Raw genomic sequence first — 17,682 nt, forward strand, 5'->3', positions numbered from 1 at the left:
AAAGTTTGTAAACAAATTAATTTAAGGCTGGCCTTATGATTGCATAGGGATCGAACCCCACCTTGCCGGTTAGTGAATATCCTTTTGTTTACTTAGACTCTTGGTGAATACACAAATATATTTATACAAAACTTTTATACTTGTTTAAATTTATTTTTATTAAACTAGACTATTAGAGAATATCCTTTTTGCTTACTTAGTTGGTATAATTATCCACACAACAACATTATTAAATAATAATTATTTTTAATATTAATATAATTGTGGTGTGTATTATTGATAAAAAAATCAGCAACAATTAAACTTCATATTATAGTAAAAATTGTTTGAATTGAAATTTGATGATTGCGTAAATCATGTAGTGTATTTTTATTTATTTTTGTGTATATATATATGTGTGTCTCTGTATATTTAAATACCAGTATGGTTTAGATATCTTTAAATCATATCATTCATCCAATATATATCTTGATAGTGGTTTCTAGTGGACTATTGAGTACCTAGAACACCCGTTGTGCCGTTGGTGCAGAGATCAATTGCAACCCGAAAGTTAAGTGAACTATTTCAAACATAAAGTGAAAGTTAAGTGAACTATTTGAAGAGACCAACTGCAACCAAGAAGCGAAGTACCTAATACAACCGAAAATTCACGTAAACTATTTGAATGATGCTTTCATGAATGGTTTGAAAATGGTTATATTCATATTGAGTTTGTATCTACTTTGTATATTTACGATTAATGTTGCACATGTCGCTCTATGCATCGTTGGTCAAATAGCGGGCAACTAAGCTGAACTGGAGCCAAGAAAAGAAACAGCTCACGAATAACATATTTTAAAATAATCCACAAATGCAAAAACATATGCAACCAAAAATTAGGAGTTCTATTTTAATGATGTTTTTCAGGAATTTCCTGTAAGCGATTAAGTTCGACCACACCCCTACGACAAATGACGTGAACCATCGGAATTGGGTTTACCCTGAGAGGGGTGGTTATCACAATTTAATTTCGCCATGACAACGGTCAAATAAAGAGCGGAACATGTCAGTCCGGGGGGCCTAATTCGTTGGTTAAGGACATGCCCATGGCCACCTCGCCTGCCGCCCACTGCCCTCATCCTGCGTATGCAGCCCCATGCGTTCATGGTAGGGAATGGCGTTTGTTCCACCAAGTAGAGGCGTCGACTCTGCATGCGACGGGTGCGCTCTAATAAGCACCCATGTACCCGAGTAAGTCCAACAAGCGAGCTCACGAAAGCTCCACAAAAGTGCCAATGGGACAAAGCCAATGACCACAAGTGTCCGGGTAGGCAAAGCCATAGCCGTGAGAAAGAGAATGAAAAAGAGCTTCGTCACCGACAACGAGCGCAAGTGTGTGTATGTACTATGCATTTTCCTTTCGTGCATATCACAACCGACCAGGGATGGAGGTCACCGTGTTAGTCGGGGCCTCTCTTTTGTACCAAAAGGCAGTGGCCCTTCCGCTAGCCTGACAACATCACAAGAGAGGTATCTGACACCATCGTATTCCAGAAACAATGCGCAAAAGGCCTAACCGCATCTTCCACATCATGTGTAGGGCGTTTGCCTCAGCTCGCTCATCGGAGAGACCGACATCATGTGCAGGGTGAATTCGTTACTTTGCTCCATGACGGGTGGTATCCCTTTGGTCCCTCTTTATCTTTCCTCCTCGTCCTATTGAGCCAGTGTTCGGATCCGCCTGGTCCTAGTTAAGAAAGCGATTAACTGGACTCAATCTGATAATACAGAGCGAGCTTGGGTGAACGAAGGATTTATGTAGGACGACCTTTAGTACCGGTTTGTGCCAAGAACCGGTACTAAAGGGGCTGGAGGGGCCCCAGTCTGACAACATCCTGCCACCACTCTCATTAGTACCGGTTCGTGGCACGAACCGGTGCTAAAGGTTCGCCACGAACCGGTACTAATGAAAGCGGCCCGGCTAGCCGTTGGAACCGGCACTAATGTATACATTAGTGCCGGCTCAAAAACAAACCGGCACTAATGTGCTTCACGTTTGACCCTTTTTCTACTAGTGAGTACAAGAGAACATTAAGTGGAGAACGTAACAGAACTTGTCACCTCGTGGGGAAGTTAATACGACTCCAGCCCCCGAGCCTTCCAATTGCCTGGATCCGTCAAAATGGATGGTCCAATATGTGTGATCCGGCTTCTCTTCAGGTGCTTGCAACTCCGTCCAATCATTGATGAAATCAACAAGTGCTTGAGACTTCACCGCTGTCCAAGGTACATATTTCAAACCGTGCGGCCCAAGCTCTATGGCCCACTTGGCAATCCGGCCAGTTACTTCCCAGTTCTGTATGATATCGCCCAAGGGAGCATAACTGACCACTGTGATGGGGTGCCCTTGGAAATACTGCTTCAGCTTCCGGCTTGCCATAAAAACTCCATATACCAGCTTCTGCCAATGTGGATACCTCTGTTTGGATTCAATAAGCACTTCGTTGATATAGTAAACCGGACGTTGAACCGGATGTTCTTTGCCTGCCTCCTTCCGCTCCACCACAATAGCCACACTGACTGCACGAGCGTTAGCAGCAACATATAGCAGTAACGGTCCTTGTCAATGGGAGCGGCGAGCACAGGCGGATTGGCCAATTGCCGCTTTAAATCCCCAAATGCCTTATTAGCAGCAGGACTCCAGACAAACTGATCCGTCTTTTTCAACATCTGATACAAAGGGATTACCTTCTCACCAAGGCGGCTGATAAACCGGCTCAACGCGGCAATCCGGCCGGCCACACGTTGAACATCATTAATACACCTCGGTTTAGCCAGGGAGGTGATGGCTGTGATTTTTTCCGGATTAGCCTCAATTCCCCTATCGGACACCAGAAAACCCAATAATTTGCCTGCCGGTACACCAAAAACACATTTGGCCGGATTGAGCATCATCTTGTACGTCCTCAGGTTATCAAAGGTCTCCTTCAAATCATCAACCAGAGTCTCCTTCTTCCGTGATTTAACCACAATATCATCCACGTAAGCATGTACATTACGGACAATCTGCTTGTGAAGGCAATTTTGCACACACCGTTGATAGGTTGCCTGGGCACTCTTGAGCCCAAAAGGCATAGAAACATAACAGAAGGCTCCAAAGGGAGTGATGAAAGCCATTTTCTCCTGGTCCTTAACTACCATTTTGATCTGATGATAGCCGGAATATGCATCCAAAAAACTCAAACGCTCGCAACCCGCCGTAGCATCAATGATTTGATCAATACGGGGGAGGGCAAAAGGATCTGCTGGACAAGCCTTATTAAGGTCTGTGTAATCCACACACATACGCCAGGTGCCGTTTTTCTTAAGGACCAGCGCCGTATTAGCAAGCCACTCAGGGTGAAAAACTTCAATAATAAACCCAGCTGCCAGGACCCTGGCGACCTCTTCTCCGATAGCTTTGCGTCTTTCTTCGTTAAACCGGCGTAGGAACTGTTTCACCGGTTTGTATTTAGGATCCACATTAAGAGTGTGCTCAGCGAGTTGCCTCGGTACACCTGGCATGTCAGAAGGTTTCCATGCAAAAATGTCCCGATTCTCACGGATGAACTCGATGAGCGCGCTTTCCTATTTCGGATCCAAATTGGCACTGATGCTGAACTGCTTGGACGAATCGCCAGGCACGAAGTCAACAAGCTTAGTCTCAGCAGCAGATTTGAATTTCAGGTCCGGATCATGCTCCGTGGTTGGCTTCTTCAACGGAGTCATATCTGCCGGATCAACATTGTCCTTATAAAATTTCAGCTCCTCGGTAGCACAAACCGATTCTGCATAAGCAGCATCTCCTTCCTCGCACTCTAAAGTGACCTTACGGCTTCCGTGAACCATTATGGTCCCCTTGTGACCCGGCATTTTGAGCTGTAAATACACATAGCAGGGCCGTGCCATAAACTTAGCGTAGGCCGGTCGCCCGAACAGGGCGTGATATGGGCTTTGGATTTTTACCACTTCAAACGTTAATGTTTCTGATCTGGAATCATAATCATCACCAAAGGCCACTTCCAGAGCAATCTTACCAACGGGATATGCTGACTTGCCAGGTACCACACCATGGAACACCGTATTCGACGGTTTGACATGTTTATCCGTTAGTCCCATACGACGGAAGGTCTCATAGTACAGGATATTAATACTACTCCCTCCATCCATGAGCACCTTGGTGAACTTATAACCTCCCACCTGAGGTGCCACCACCAGAGCCAGCTGACCCGAATTGTCAACCCGGGGAGGGTGATCCTCTCGTCTCCATATGATTGGTTGTTCGGACCAGCGTAGATAACGGGGTACGGCCGGTTCAACAGAGTTGACTGCCCGCTTCTGAACCTTCCGGTCTCGCTTGTCCAAGATGTTGGTGAAGACGTGGTACTGTCCACTATTCAACTGTTTTGGGTTGCTCTGGTAACCCGACTGTTGCTGCTGGTGGTTGTAACCACCCTGGCAATTCTGATTGTTCTGATTGCTATGTCCGCCCGGATTACCACTATATCCTGAACCGGAATTTCCTCCACCGTAACTCGGCCCGGGTCCTGCACCGCCGCCAGAGCCATGATCATACCGGAACGCATTAGAATTTTTGAACTCCTGCATAATATAACAATCCTTCCAAAGGTGGTTTGCTGGCACCTCCTTCGACCCATGCTTCGGACAAGGCTGGTTTAATAGATAATTTAGGCGGTCTGGGTTAGGGTTAGGCGCCCCACTGCGATTCGGCGGTTTACCCCTGCGTCGCTGACCCTTGTCCTATGCGTTGGTGCTAGCCACAAAGTCCATGTTGCCATCCGCTTTACGCTTACCTCCGCCACCATTACCTGCCGTGTGATGCTGCTGACCTTTGGAGTTGCTGTTCTTCTTTCCCTTCCCTGTCTTGTCATCATCAGACTCGGGATCCTTGGTACTATCAGAATCAGCATACTTTACCAAAGTGGCCATGAGGGTCCCCATATCAGTGCAATGGCGCTTCATCCGACCCAACTTTAGCTTCAGGGGCCCAAACCGGCAGTTGCCTTCCAGGGTTATGACTACGGTGTCAGCGTTGATGCGGTCTGACGAATGCAGAACTTGGGAGACCCGGCGCACCCAATGAGTCGTTGATTCTCCTTCCTCCTGGACACAAGCAGCTAGATCCACTATCGACATAGGTTGCTTGCACGTGTCTTTGAAATTATTGATAAACCGGGCTTGTAACTGGGCCCACGAACTGATAGAATTGGCCGGTAAGCTTTTTAACCAAGTACGGGCCGTTCCTTCAAGCATCATAGTGAAATACTTTGCACATGCTGCATCATCCACGTCAAGCATCTCCATGGCCATATCATAGCTCTCCACCCATGTCTCTGGAGGTTGATCCGCCGTATAATTCGGCACCTTGCGCGGGCCTTTGAAATCCTTGGGCAGGGGCACGTTGCGTAAAGCGGGAACAAGGCAAGGTACCCCCAAAGAACTAGAGGTAACTCCAGGTTCGACCGAGGTGGTCGGACGAACCGGCGTAAGCTGACGAGCTTGATACTGTGCTGCTAGCTCGGCCTCCCTGCGCGCTCGGGCCCGGTCCACCACCTCCTGGGAGTTATCAACACCACCGGCTGGATTGTTACCACGGGGCGCTCCACGCCGTGCATTACTTGACACGGCCGGTTCATCCATATGCCTGCTATAGCTCCGGCTTGGACGAGGGGTCGAGTGGATCCGATCGCGGCTGTACGAATATGCTTCCTGTTGGACCAAAGCTGTCCTAAGGAGCTCCTTGACCCGGCGCGTCTCTACCACCTGTGGCGAATTACCTTCAATTGGAATGGCCTCCAGCCGCGCAGCAGCTGCAACGAGATTGTCCATCGGGTTGGAATAGTGACCTGGGGGTGTTGAAACAGCCTGAGGTACAACAATGTTATGGCAAGGTAGATCTATCAAACGGGGCTGAACCGGCGGACCCGTCCCAGGCGCTTCTGTCCGGTTTACCACTGGCGGATTACTGGCTCCTGCTCCTGGGGTATTGAAGAGATCTCTGGCTTCAAAGACCGAAGGCAAACGGGATATATATTTCCTCTTCATGACTTCATGCGACGCGTTCTGGTCCAACATGAGCCTGTAGGCTTGCGCATCTAAAGCGGCCCGCTCTGCGGTCATCCTGGCATCTGCAGCTGCTAGGTCTGCCTTAGCCTGAGTGATTTGTTCCCTTACTTTTGCAATCTCCACGTTGTGGGCGTCCTGATCCGTCGGGTTGGCCTCCACCATGAGCGCAGCCAACGCACCGAACGAATCCGATAAAACTTGAGCCGGTGGGCGCATAGGGCCTCCTGCCCCGGCAGCCGTCGCCGCTACTGAACCGGAGGTTATTGCCGCAGCGGTCGAAGAATGAAGCACTGCTTGTGTACCGGCCATGAATATTCCAACCCGGTTGGGCAGATCGGAGGGGTCCGGAATACTGTCGCCATCGGAACAGCCCCCAATCCGTCCATCTTGTAAGTGGTATAGAGATTCAGTTTCTCCGGTTGATGACTCATCGCCGGAGTAGACGATGGTCTCGCCACCAGATTCTGATCCGCTCTCATAACTTCCCCCGTGGATGACTCCCATGAAGGCACGCTTCATGGCCGGTTTAACTTGGGCAGGTCACGCACACTGAGCTGTCTCGATGAGGTCGGTGCAGATGTCCAGCTCAGGGCCCGGTTCACCAATCTTGCCAATGAAAATTTCTATGACACCAAAGGGGACCCGGTACCCGTACTCGATTGAGCCGGCCTCGGGGCCCCAGCTTGCATTGTCGATGTAGAGCTTGCCGCGGCGACTCTTAGTCATCCGGCCTACAGTGTAGCTCTCGAGTCCTTCAAAGCGGCCCTCTAAGAACTTGAAACCATCATGCGATAGCCCCACGGTGGGCGCCAACTGTCGTGGGTTTGTCACGGCAGATGTCCTAGTGAAAGGACTTAGTCGTGGAGCCATCGAACGGGTTAACTTGAAGGGGTTAAAGCGGACGCAAGGACATAGCAGTTTATACTAGTTCGGCCCCTTCGATGAAGGTAAAAGCCTACGTCTAGTTGTGATGGAATTGATGGGGTTTCGAGGGCTTAGGGAGCAGACAAGCTTCGCCTAAACCTCGAGTTGTTGTTTCTTGTCCTGAACAAGCGCGTTGGCCATGGCTGCAAAAGGTTGTTAAAGACAGACCGTTGAAGAAATTTCACATCAATGTCCCCGCCGGAATCTTGCGCCCTAGTGAGGCAGCTACATGTACGACGACCGGTGATGGGAGAGCAACGCTGTTTCGGGAGGATCGGTGGATCAACGGTCTACGGATTTGCGAGATTGCACCAGATATTTATGAAAGGATCCTGAGGAGAGTCAAGAAAAGCACACTTGTCGCAGACGCGCTAGCGGAGGACAATTGGGCAGGGGACATTGGCCTTGACATTACCCAACATGCTTTGGGCCAGTTCGTACGTTTGTGGCCACGAATCTCTGCCTGGCAACTAACGAATGAAGTGGAAGATTCGGTCACGTGGGCTTGGGAAGGAAATGGTAACTTCTCGGCCCGCTCAGCATATGCGGCTAGGTACATGGGACTCGAGTTATCCTCGACGACCTCGTTCACTTGGCAGTGTAAGGCACCCCTCCAATGCCCTTTTTTTTGCTTGGCTAGCACTCAAAATTCGATGCTGAACATCTGACAGGCTTGCTGGACGTGGATTACCCCACCAGGATGCATGCCCATTGTGCAACCAACGGGAAGAACTATGCAACACTCGCTAATCGACTGTGTGTTTGTCAAACAAGTTTGGCACTGGCTAGGATCAATCACTGGGAGGATGGTGTTTGAACCACGGCAAATTGAAACCTCAGGTCAGTGGTGCGCCAGGCAAGACGGCAACGCGAGCCACTACTACAAGTCTTTGCGCGCTAAATGCCTTCTCGGCAGGTGGATGTTATGGAAGCATCGGAACTCCATAGTGTTTTTCTATTTGGGATCCGTGAAAATTTCCAGTTCAATGACGCGCTCGTGTTCAAAAATTTCGGGCCCAACTAACCAAAACAAACTGCAGCAAAGCCCATCTGTCTACCCTCTAGCTAACCCTAATCCCCTTCTGCTTGCTTCACAGCCGCCAGCGCCCCCCACCCCCCGCTCCCGCGACGGCGCCCCTTCCTCCGTCTGCAGTACCACGCCACCGCCGCCGCCGCCACCATGTCGTCGTCAGCCTTCTGCAGTAACCCTAATCCCCTTGTGACGAGGAGCCCCCAAACCCTATCCCCCACCACCAGCCCCACCCGTCTCCCTTCTTCCCCTTCTCCAGCTTCCTCGGCCTCCGCAACCCAGCGACCTCGCGGTGGTTCCTCGGCCCACCCTCCCCCTCCGCGACTCCCCCACCCGCCGCCTCCTCGAACTCCAGCAACCAGTTCGACGTCCACCTCGGCGGCCTCCTCTCCGGCGGCGCCACCATCCAGATCTTCCTCGAGGGCTCCTCCTTCCCCGGAGGATTCATCTCCTCGCCCGCGCCCGGCGCCGGCGGGGTCAGCCTCGTCGACTACTTCATGGGATCCGGCCTCAAGCAGCTCATCCAGCAGCTCGCGGAGAACGACCGCAGCCGCTACGACACCCTGCCCACCGCCAAGGCTGCGGTTGCCGCCCTCCCTGATGTCGCTGTCGATGGGGGCGCCCAGCACGTCCTCCAAAAGGACTGCATCCTGCCATGGCTTGACCTCCACAGCTCCTCCCTATCTGCCGCCATCTATGTCCACTAGTGCCAGGCAGCTGCCGCTGCGGCGGCGGCACCTGCGGCCCCAGGTGGCGGCCCTTCGCCTAGGGTCATGGTGAGGAGGTTCAGGATCTCGCTGCCGTGGCCTCTCAGGGCCGCTTTTGGAGCTCAGCAGGCGGAGAGCAGCGACCAGGACGCTGCTGGCCATGGCGACTACAAAAACGATGGGAATGCGAGCGGTCGCTCGTATGATGATCTCGACTAAGGCACTTGAAAGGATGAGGGGAATAAGGAGGTATAACCTTTTGCCTTGCACTTGTTACCGCCTTTGCATATTTATTATTTCATTATAACGGTTTCTTGCGTGAGTCGATTGCCATCGCATGAGCCACCAAGTTGACATAGAACATACATTGTATGGCTTTCCATTATTACCAAATACTCCAAAATCTTGATTTAGGTTTTTAGTATTTACTTTATCTATCTTGCAATGCAACAATGATTGGTGAGCTAAAATTGGTGATTGTTGTTGGGAGTTGTCAATTCATTTTTTCTATGGGCCATACTTGCACCATAAGAAAATGTTCTATTAATTAGGTGCTCAGCCTGCAGTTGAGGTTTTCATTTATTTGTCTTGATTGGCTGATGCCACGTGGAACACGGCTAGTTGGATTGTAGGAGAATGTTCTATTAATTAAGCATTCAGCCTCCTATTCAGGTTTTCACTTATTTGCCTGGGCTGGCCGATGCCATGTGTGAGTGCTGGTTTTAGTTCACCCCTGTATGGCTTTCCATTGTTTCCTAAATAGTTCATTGTCAACACGGTGCTGACAATTAATGTTTATGAGCCATGCTACTTGCACTGTTAAGCCTGCTGTTGAGGTTTTCATTTTTTTCTATGGGTTGGCCATGTCATGTGCAACACAGCTAATCATATGCTTAATTTTTTCTACGAACCATGCTAGTTGGACTGTAAGGAAATGTTCTGTTAATTAAGTGTTCAGCCTCCAGACCAGGTTTTCATTTATGTGTCTGGGTTGCCTGATGCCACATGTAAAAGTAAAACGACTAGAGAGTGGCGGTTTTAGTCCACCCCTGTATGGCTTTCCATTGTTACCTAATAGTTCAAATGGTCAATATCTAAATTTATACCTAGTATTTACCTTATTTTATCGTGATGAGCTGGACAATGGTGATTGTCAACAGGGGCTGACGATTAATGCTTTTCCTATGAGCCATGCTAGTTGCACTGTAGGAAAATTGTTCTATTAAGCATTCAGCCGGCGGTTGAGGCTTTCATTTACTTGTCTGGGTTTTGCCAATGCCTCGTGTAAAAGTAAAATGGCTAGTTGTATGGTTATTACGTCATCTTTGTATAGAATACAATGTTATAGGAGCTGGTAAGAGCAAAAGTTGAATAGGGTGGACAAATCAGTACCAATGCATGAGGACCAGAGCAGGTGGCCCCAAATTTTGCGGGAATGTGTTTATTTTCTTCTTTCCAGCTCCTCTGTTCTTCAGTTTGGGAGCAGCCCTGTTACACAAACCCTCATGCATGCTGGACTTGTCCTGTAGCTTAATCAATTGCATTATCACACTTGTTAAGCCTTGTTGGAACATAAACCTATGTTAGGACTTACGACATGGGTGATTGGCTGTTTGCATAAGCTATTGCGACCTTGTCGCCCTGGCACTGGAGTACACAATACAGATTAAGCTTCCTTTGATTCTGCAAAAGAGGCTTGTGGAATACGGGTACTAGATGTTATTCTAGTATTGACTATTGCTCATGTTATGTGATGCCTTATTTTAAGATTGTATAATGCTGAAGAGAAGCAGAAAAGATCAATTAACGTTGGGGATTCCCCGGAGGTTCATTTCCAGAAGGCATGTATTCATGTGATGTTTATGAATATCATTTTTAAGCTGGAATTTTTCACATTTTGAAACTTCTTACAAAATGACTGAATGATACCTTTCCCATAATACTTTAGATTACTAAGAGGAATATCTTTCAGTGCTATGCGCTGCAAATTTTATGCATACATACTTCAATTTCCTTTTTGTTCCTGGAACTTAATTTGTAGACTTTGTCACTGAAAGAATTGAACTGATGATTCATGGGATGTGTTTTCATGTGTTCCTTACATCTCACCATTGAATAGTTGTATCCTATGCACTACTACCCTTGTTAGACACTTGGACGCGATGGCTGTAGAAGTTGATTTTTTGGGCTAAGGTTTCATGCATATTTTGTGTGTACAAATGACCAGTCACCATTGTGGTTGAGATCATGGTGGAGTCAGCTGCCATGTATCGTTTTGTTCAGCTTAGACTTCTGATATTGACTTGATAGACACTCAGCATGAACGCTTCTTATATTGTTCACTTGTTGAAAAAGGCATGGACTGCTCCGATCCCATCTGCTGAAGGAGGATGCCCACTGCCCTAGTCAAAGCATGAAGGGGCTCCATTGTGGTGGCTCACAGGGGTCTATGGGCCACAAGGTGATGCGGAGAAAGTTGACTTCATGCAAGAGATTCGTGACGTCCAGGATTTGCATGTTGGGTCATGGGCCTTGGTGGGATACTACAACTTGCTTGTCAACCCGGAAGATAAGAACAAGGGCACGTTCAATAGGCGGATGATGGCCAGATTCAGAGCCCTTCTTGATAGGCTTGAGCTCAAGGAGCTATACATAAATGGGAGGTGGTACAAGTGGAGTAATGAAAGGCGCAATCCCACAATGGAGAAGATCCATCATATCTTTGTTTCCAACTCTTGGGAAGATATACACCCCCAAAAACCTATTGACGGTTCTGGGCTCGGTGGTATGGGATCATTGTCCTCTTCTTGTGGATCTTGACGCAAAACTAGACATGGGCCGGCGTTTCAAGTTTGAAAGTTTTTGGCCCAAGGTTGAGGGATTCGTGGACACGGTCAAGCAGGCATGGCACACCGTATCTTCCCAAGGAAACCCTTTTATAGTCCTGGATAGTAAGTTACACGCCACTGCCAAGGCCCTGCAAAGCTGGAGTGATCCTTGGATCGGCAACATTCGCCTTCAACTCTCCATCACAATGGAAGTTATTGGTAGGCTGGACGTGGCGGCAGAGAGTAGGACTCTCTCGGACCAAGAGCATGGGCTACGCAAGCTACTCAAGAAAAACTGTTGGGCCTCTGTTCACTGGAGAGGACGTTAGCGAGACAATGGTCCCGTTTGTTTCATCTGAAGGAAGGGGATGCGAACACTGCATACTTCCAAAAGCAAGCACGCCATAGACAAAGAAAAAACATTATCACTTCTTTACATCACAATGGTGGGATATACACGGGACAAGATAACATAGCCGAAGTGGTGGACGGATACTATGCGGATCAATTGGATCAGCCCCGGCCCGAGAAGCTTCGATTAATCTGGACGTGCTTGACTTACCACCCTTGACCTCACGCATTTGGAAGAACTTTTCACGGAAGAGGAGGTGCTCAAGACCATCAAAGCTATGCCCTTCGATAAGGCGCAAGGGGCTGACAGCTTCACGGACATATTCTATGTGACTTGTTGGCCTATCATCAAAGGTGACCTTATGAATGCACTGGAGCTTTTTCACCAAGGAGATGTACGAGGTATGGCAATAATCAATAAAGCGATTGTCTCGCGACTGCCTAAGAAAGCCGGAGCTGTGGATATTAAGGACTATCGGCCAATTAGTCTTGTTAGTGGACCGATCAAAATTTTCAACAAGACCCCTATGTCGAGGCTTGCAGATGTTTTACGAAAACTCGTGGGGCATCATCAGAGCGCGTTTGTCAGAGGTAGATCACTACACGACAACTTCATGCTAGTGCAATGTACGGCAAGACGAGTGCATGCCTTAAAAGTACCTACAGTCATGTTTAAGCTGGACATCACCAAAGCTTTTGATTCACTACAATGGCCATTTGTCTTGGAGGTTCCGAGGAGGCTTGGTTTTTGTGAAAGATGGATCTCTTGGATTTCTGCGCTGCTGGCTACCTCATCCACGAGAGTCATGGTCAATGGTGCTCCGAGAAAACCAAACCTAGCATGTCAAGGTCTAAGGCAAGGAGCCCCCCTCTCACTCATGATCTTCATCCTATGTATAGAACCCCTTCGGGCACTTTTCGAATATGCTAGGAAAAGAGGGCTGTCGGCACCTTTGGCGAGGTCTGGCTTGAAACAAAGGTTGTCCGTGTTTGCGGATGATGTAGTGGTGCTCTTCAAAACAAATGAGACTGAGACGAGCATGTGTGGAGCGATCTTGAGGCTGTTTGGGCAGGCTTCGGGCCTGGTGGTGAACATGAGTAAGTGCGTGGCCATGTCCGATGCTCACATGATGAGATGGAGGTTGTCTCGGCATCCTTGGGCTGCACCACTTTGCCGTTTCCATGCAAATACCTGGGTATGTCGTTGACGATCAGAAAACAAACAACGACGCAATTGCAAGGTCTGGTGGATCGAGTTGTCGATTGTCTCCCGCTTTGGAAGGCGGCCATGCTACCAAAAGACGGCCGACTCCTGCTTATCCAATCTGTGATATGCGCTATTCCCGTCCACTCTATGATAGCGTTGGAACTGCCTTCAAAACCCTGTCGGCCCTAGTAAAGTTTTGCAGCGGCTTTCTGTGGTGTGGCAAAAAAGAAGCACGAGGTGGAAAATGGGGCGGTAGCTTAGGAGGTGGTCTGCACGACAAAGTGGGATGGTGGCTTAGGAATCCCCAATCTTCACTGGCTGAACAAGGCGCTACAAGCGCATTGGCCATGGCTGCAAAAGGTTGTTAAAGACAGACCGTTGATGAAATTTCACATCAATGTCCCCGCCGGAATCTTGTGCCCTAGTGAGGCGGTTACATGTACGACGATCGGTGATGGGAGAGCAACGCTGTTTCGGGAGGATCGGTGGATCAACGGTCTACGGATTTGCGAGATTGCGCCAGATATTTATGAAAGGATCCTGAGGAGAGTCAAGAAAAGCACACTTGTCGCAGACGCGCTAGCGGAGGACAATTGGGCAGGGGACATTGGCCTTGACATTACCCAACATGCTTTGGGCCAGTTCATACGTTTGTGGCCACGAATCTCTGCCTGGCAACTAACGAATGAAGTGGAATATTCGGTCACGTGGGCTTGGGAAGGAAATGGTAACTTCTCGGCCTGCTCAGCATATGCGGCTAGGTACATGGGACTCGAGTTATTCTCGACGACCTCGTTCACTTGGTAGTCTAAGGCACCCCTCCAATGCCCTTTTTCTTTTGCTTGGCTAGCACTCAAAAATCGATGCTGAACATCTGACAGGTTTGCTCGACATGGATTACCCCACCAGGATGCATGCCCATTGTGCAACCAACAAGAAGAGACTATGCAACACTCGCTAATTGACTGTGTGTTTGTCAAACAAGTTTGGCACTGGCTAGGATCAATCACTGGGAGGATGGTGTTTGAACCACGGCAAATTGAAACCTCGGGTCAGTGGTGCGCCAGGCAGGACAGCAACGCGAGCAACTACCACAAGCCTTTGCGCGCTAAATGCCTTCTCGGCAGGTGGATGTTATGGAAGCATCGAAACTCCATAGTGTTTTTCTATTTGGGATCCATGAAAATTTCCAGTTCAATGACGCGCTCGTGTTCAAAAATTTCGGGACCAACTAACCAAAACAAACCGCAGCAAAGCCCATCTGTCTACCCTCTAGCTAACCCTAATCCCCTTCTGCTTGCTTCTCAGCCGCCCGCGCCCCCCACCCCCCTCTCCCGCGACGGCGCCCCTTCCTCCGTCTGCAGTACCACGCCACCGCCGCCGCCGCCATGTCGTCGTCAGCCTTCTGCAGTAACCCTAATCCCCTTGTGACGAGGAGCCACCAAAACCTATCCCCCACCACCAGCCCCACCCGTCTCCCTTCTTCCCCTTCTCCAGCTTCCTTGACCTCCGCAACCCAGCGACCTCGCGGTGGTTCCTTGGCCCGCCCTCCCCCTCCGCAACTCCCCCACCCGCCGCCTCCTCGAACTCCAGCAACCAGTTCGACGTCCACCTCGGCGGCCTCCTCTCCGGCGGCGCCACCATCCAGATCTTCCTCGAGGGCTCCTCCTTCCCCAGCGGATTCATCTCCTCGCCCGCCCCCAGCGCCGGCGGGGTCAGCCTCGTCGACTACTTCATGGGATCCGGCCTCAAGCAGCTCATCCAGCAGCTCGCGGAGAACGACCGCAGCCGCTACGACACCCTGCCCACCGCCAAGGCTGAGGTTGCCGCCCTCCCTGATGTCGCCGTCGATGGGGGCGCCCAGCACGTCCTCCAAAAGGACTGCATCCTGCCATGGCTTGACCTCCACAGCTCCTTCCTGTCTGCCGCCATCTATGTCCACCAGTGCCAGGCAGCTGCCGCTGCGGCGGCGGCACCTGCGGCCCCAGGTGGCGGCCCTTCGCCTAGGGTCATGGTGAGGAGGTTCAGGATCTCGCTGCCGTGGCCTCTCAGGGCCGCTTTTGGAGCTCAGCAGGCGGAGAGCAGCGACCAGGACGCTGCTGGCTATGGCGACTACAAAAACGATGGGAATGCGAGCGGTCGCTCGTATGATGATCTCGACTGAGGCACTTGAAAGGATGAGGGGAATAAGGAGGTATAACCTTTCGCCTCGCACTTGTTACCGCCTTTGCATATTTATTATTTCATTATAACGGTTGCTTGCGTGAGTTGATTGTCATCGCATCAGCCACCAGGTTGACATAGAACATACATTGTATGGCTTTCCATTATTACCATATACTCCAATATCTTGATTTAGGTTTTTAGTATTTACTTTATCTATCTTGCAATGCAACAATGATTGGTGAGCAAAAAACTGGTGATTGTTGTTGGGAGTTGTCAATTTATTTTTTCTATGGGCCATACTTGCACCATAAGAAAATGTTCTATTAATTAGGTGCCCAGCCTGCAGTTGAGGTTTTCATTTATTTGTCTTGATTTGTTGATGCCATGTGGAACACGCCTAGTTGGATTGTAGGAAAATGTTCTATTAATTAAGCGTTCAGCCTCCTATTCAGGTTTTCACTTATTTGTCTGGGCTGGCTGATGCCACGTGTGAGTGGTGGTTTTAGTTCACCCCTGTATGGCTTTCCATTGTTTCCTAAATAGTTCATTATCAACACGGTGCTGACAATTAATGTTTATGAGCCATGCTACTTGCACTTTTAAGCCTGTTGTTGAGGTTTTCATTTTTTTCTATGGGTTGGCCAACTAGTAGAAAAAGGGTCAAACGTGAAGCACATTAGTGCCGGTTTGAATAAGAGCCGGCACTAATGTATACATTAGTGCCGGTTCCAACGGCTAGCCGGGCCGCTTTCATTAGTACCGGTTCATGGCGAACCTTTAGCACCAGTTCATTCCACGAACCGGTACTAATGAGAGTGGTGGCAGGATGTTGTCAGACTGGGGCCCCTCCAGCCCCTTTAGTACCGGTTCTTGGCATGAACCGGTACTAAAGGTCATCCTACATAAACCCTTCATCCACCCGAGCTCGCTCTGTTCTTCCCCTTTTCCCTCTCCTCTCTGTTCTTCCCCTCTTCCTCTCGACATCATCACACATTTTGCCCAAAATTTGTCAAGATTTGAAGGCCCCCATCCATTCAAATGATCACAAAGGTTAGCAACTTTGTCCTTTCATCTCTCATTGCTAGATTAGCTCTTGCAATGCTTTATATAGTGATGAATTTGTGAGTTTAGTAATTTGGGAGGAAATATATATATGTGCTAGTATTTGATTTATATGCAATTTGAGGTCAAAAGTAACACTTAGTTTGCATATGTAGGTGTGGTTTACTTAGTGCCTTCTAAATCTCCGTCGTAACCACCGTCGATCGCCCGCACCGTCCCGTCGCCGGCACCACCTTGTGGTGAGCTTGTTCATGAAATTTTATATAAAAATTGATGTTTGTGTGATTTGGATATATAGTTACTCGTATAATTATCTTACCCATACGTTGTTTGTTATACATATAGTGCCATGGTTTTGATATCTGCCCCCGTCGGCCCTCGTCCTTGTTATGATTCGGAAGTGGTATATATATTCTCTTTTAAAACTAGTTGCATTTCGTGTTTATGACAAATTATGCCCATCAAGTTGAAATAGATATTTTTTCTAGGAGGTATGTGAACCGGAAATTCCAACCGACCCTATTGTCGAGAGGTTAAATTTAGTTGAAAGAGAAAACGAGTACTTGAAAGAAAAATTGAAAAGAATTGAGGGGGAGAAGATGGAATTGGAGTTGCATGTTGCCGATGTCGTCGATGATCACAAGATCAAGATGGAGAAAATGCGCTTGAAGATTAGAAAGATTAGAAAACATGCCATCGATAGTGAGGCTTGGTATCATTATGCTGTTGGATCAATTGTTACCTTAGTTGCGATCTTGATCGCATTTGTTGTTGCATTTAAATGCTTTAGCTAGAGAGTTATTTGTTTGTTGCATTTAAGTGTTGTATGAACTTGTATTAATTTGGTCTATTCGATGTTGTGTAATGAAGATGAGCCGGCAATGGATGTACGATGACCGATGCTCTCCCCAGTTCGTTGAGGGTGTGCATACTTTTTTGCTTGCGGCTGAGGCAAACAAGCGGGCGGATGGTTTTATGCCTTGTGCATGTGCTGGCTGTAAGAATGGTCACAATTACTCTACGTCAAGAACCATTCACGTCCACCCGTTTGAGTCCGGTTTCATGCCCCACTATAATGTTTGGACCAAGCACGGAGAAAGAGGGGTTATGATGGAAGACAATGAAGAAGAAGAGGACGACGACAGCTATCCTGGCCATGGGTTCCCTGAATACGATGATACAACAATGGGGGATGAAGATGAGCCGGTAATGCGGGAAGAAGCTGAGCCGGCAATGCGGGAAGAAGCTGAAGAAGAGGCATCAGATGAGCCCGTTGATGATCTAGGTCGGGCCATTGCCGAT

At 48.8% G+C, this 17,682-nt stretch overlaps 2 protein-coding genes across 2 annotated transcripts in view; both read left to right on the forward strand.

The window, feature by feature from the left end:
- The window catches only part of LOC147988061 (E3 ubiquitin-protein ligase RING1-like), a 36,801-nt gene extending 28,035 nt beyond the window's left edge, over nt 1–8,766 (forward strand). The window contains exon 3 of the mRNA XM_087542590.1: nt 8,257–8,766. Coding sequence (XP_087398716.1) covers nt 8,257–8,766 — 510 coding nt within the window. The remainder of the gene's footprint in view (nt 1–8,256) is intronic.
- A 66-nt stretch (nt 8,767–8,832) lies between these two features.
- On the forward strand, nt 8,833–15,316 carry LOC125538554 (E3 ubiquitin-protein ligase RING1-like). The gene is made up of 3 exons (XM_087542591.1): nt 8,833–8,966; nt 10,535–10,607; nt 14,588–15,316. Exons 1-3 carry the CDS (start codon nt 8,833–8,835, stop codon nt 15,314–15,316), a joined length of 936 nt encoding a protein of 311 aa, XP_087398717.1.
- Nucleotides 15,317–17,682: the final 2,366 nt, after the last annotated feature.

This window comes from Triticum urartu, chromosome 2A (genome assembly GCF_056163025.1).
Source record: "Triticum urartu cultivar PI428250 chromosome 2A, HENAU_Tu73, whole genome shotgun sequence".
In the NCBI taxonomy this organism is placed as follows: Eukaryota; Viridiplantae; Streptophyta; class Magnoliopsida; order Poales; family Poaceae; genus Triticum; species Triticum urartu.

Coding starts and splice junctions, on each gene's coding strand:
- LOC125538554 (XM_087542591.1), top strand. CDS start 8,833: ATGGTGAGGAGGTTCAGGATCTCGCTGCCGTGGCCTCTCAGGGCCGCT. Junction 8,967..10,534: donor GGGAATGCGAGCGGTCGCTC/GTATGATGATCT, acceptor CCTTATTTTAAG/ATTGTATAATGCTGAAGAGA. Junction 10,608..14,587: donor CGGAGGTTCATTTCCAGAAG/GCATGTATTCAT, acceptor CCTTGTGACGAG/GAGCCACCAAAACCTATCCC.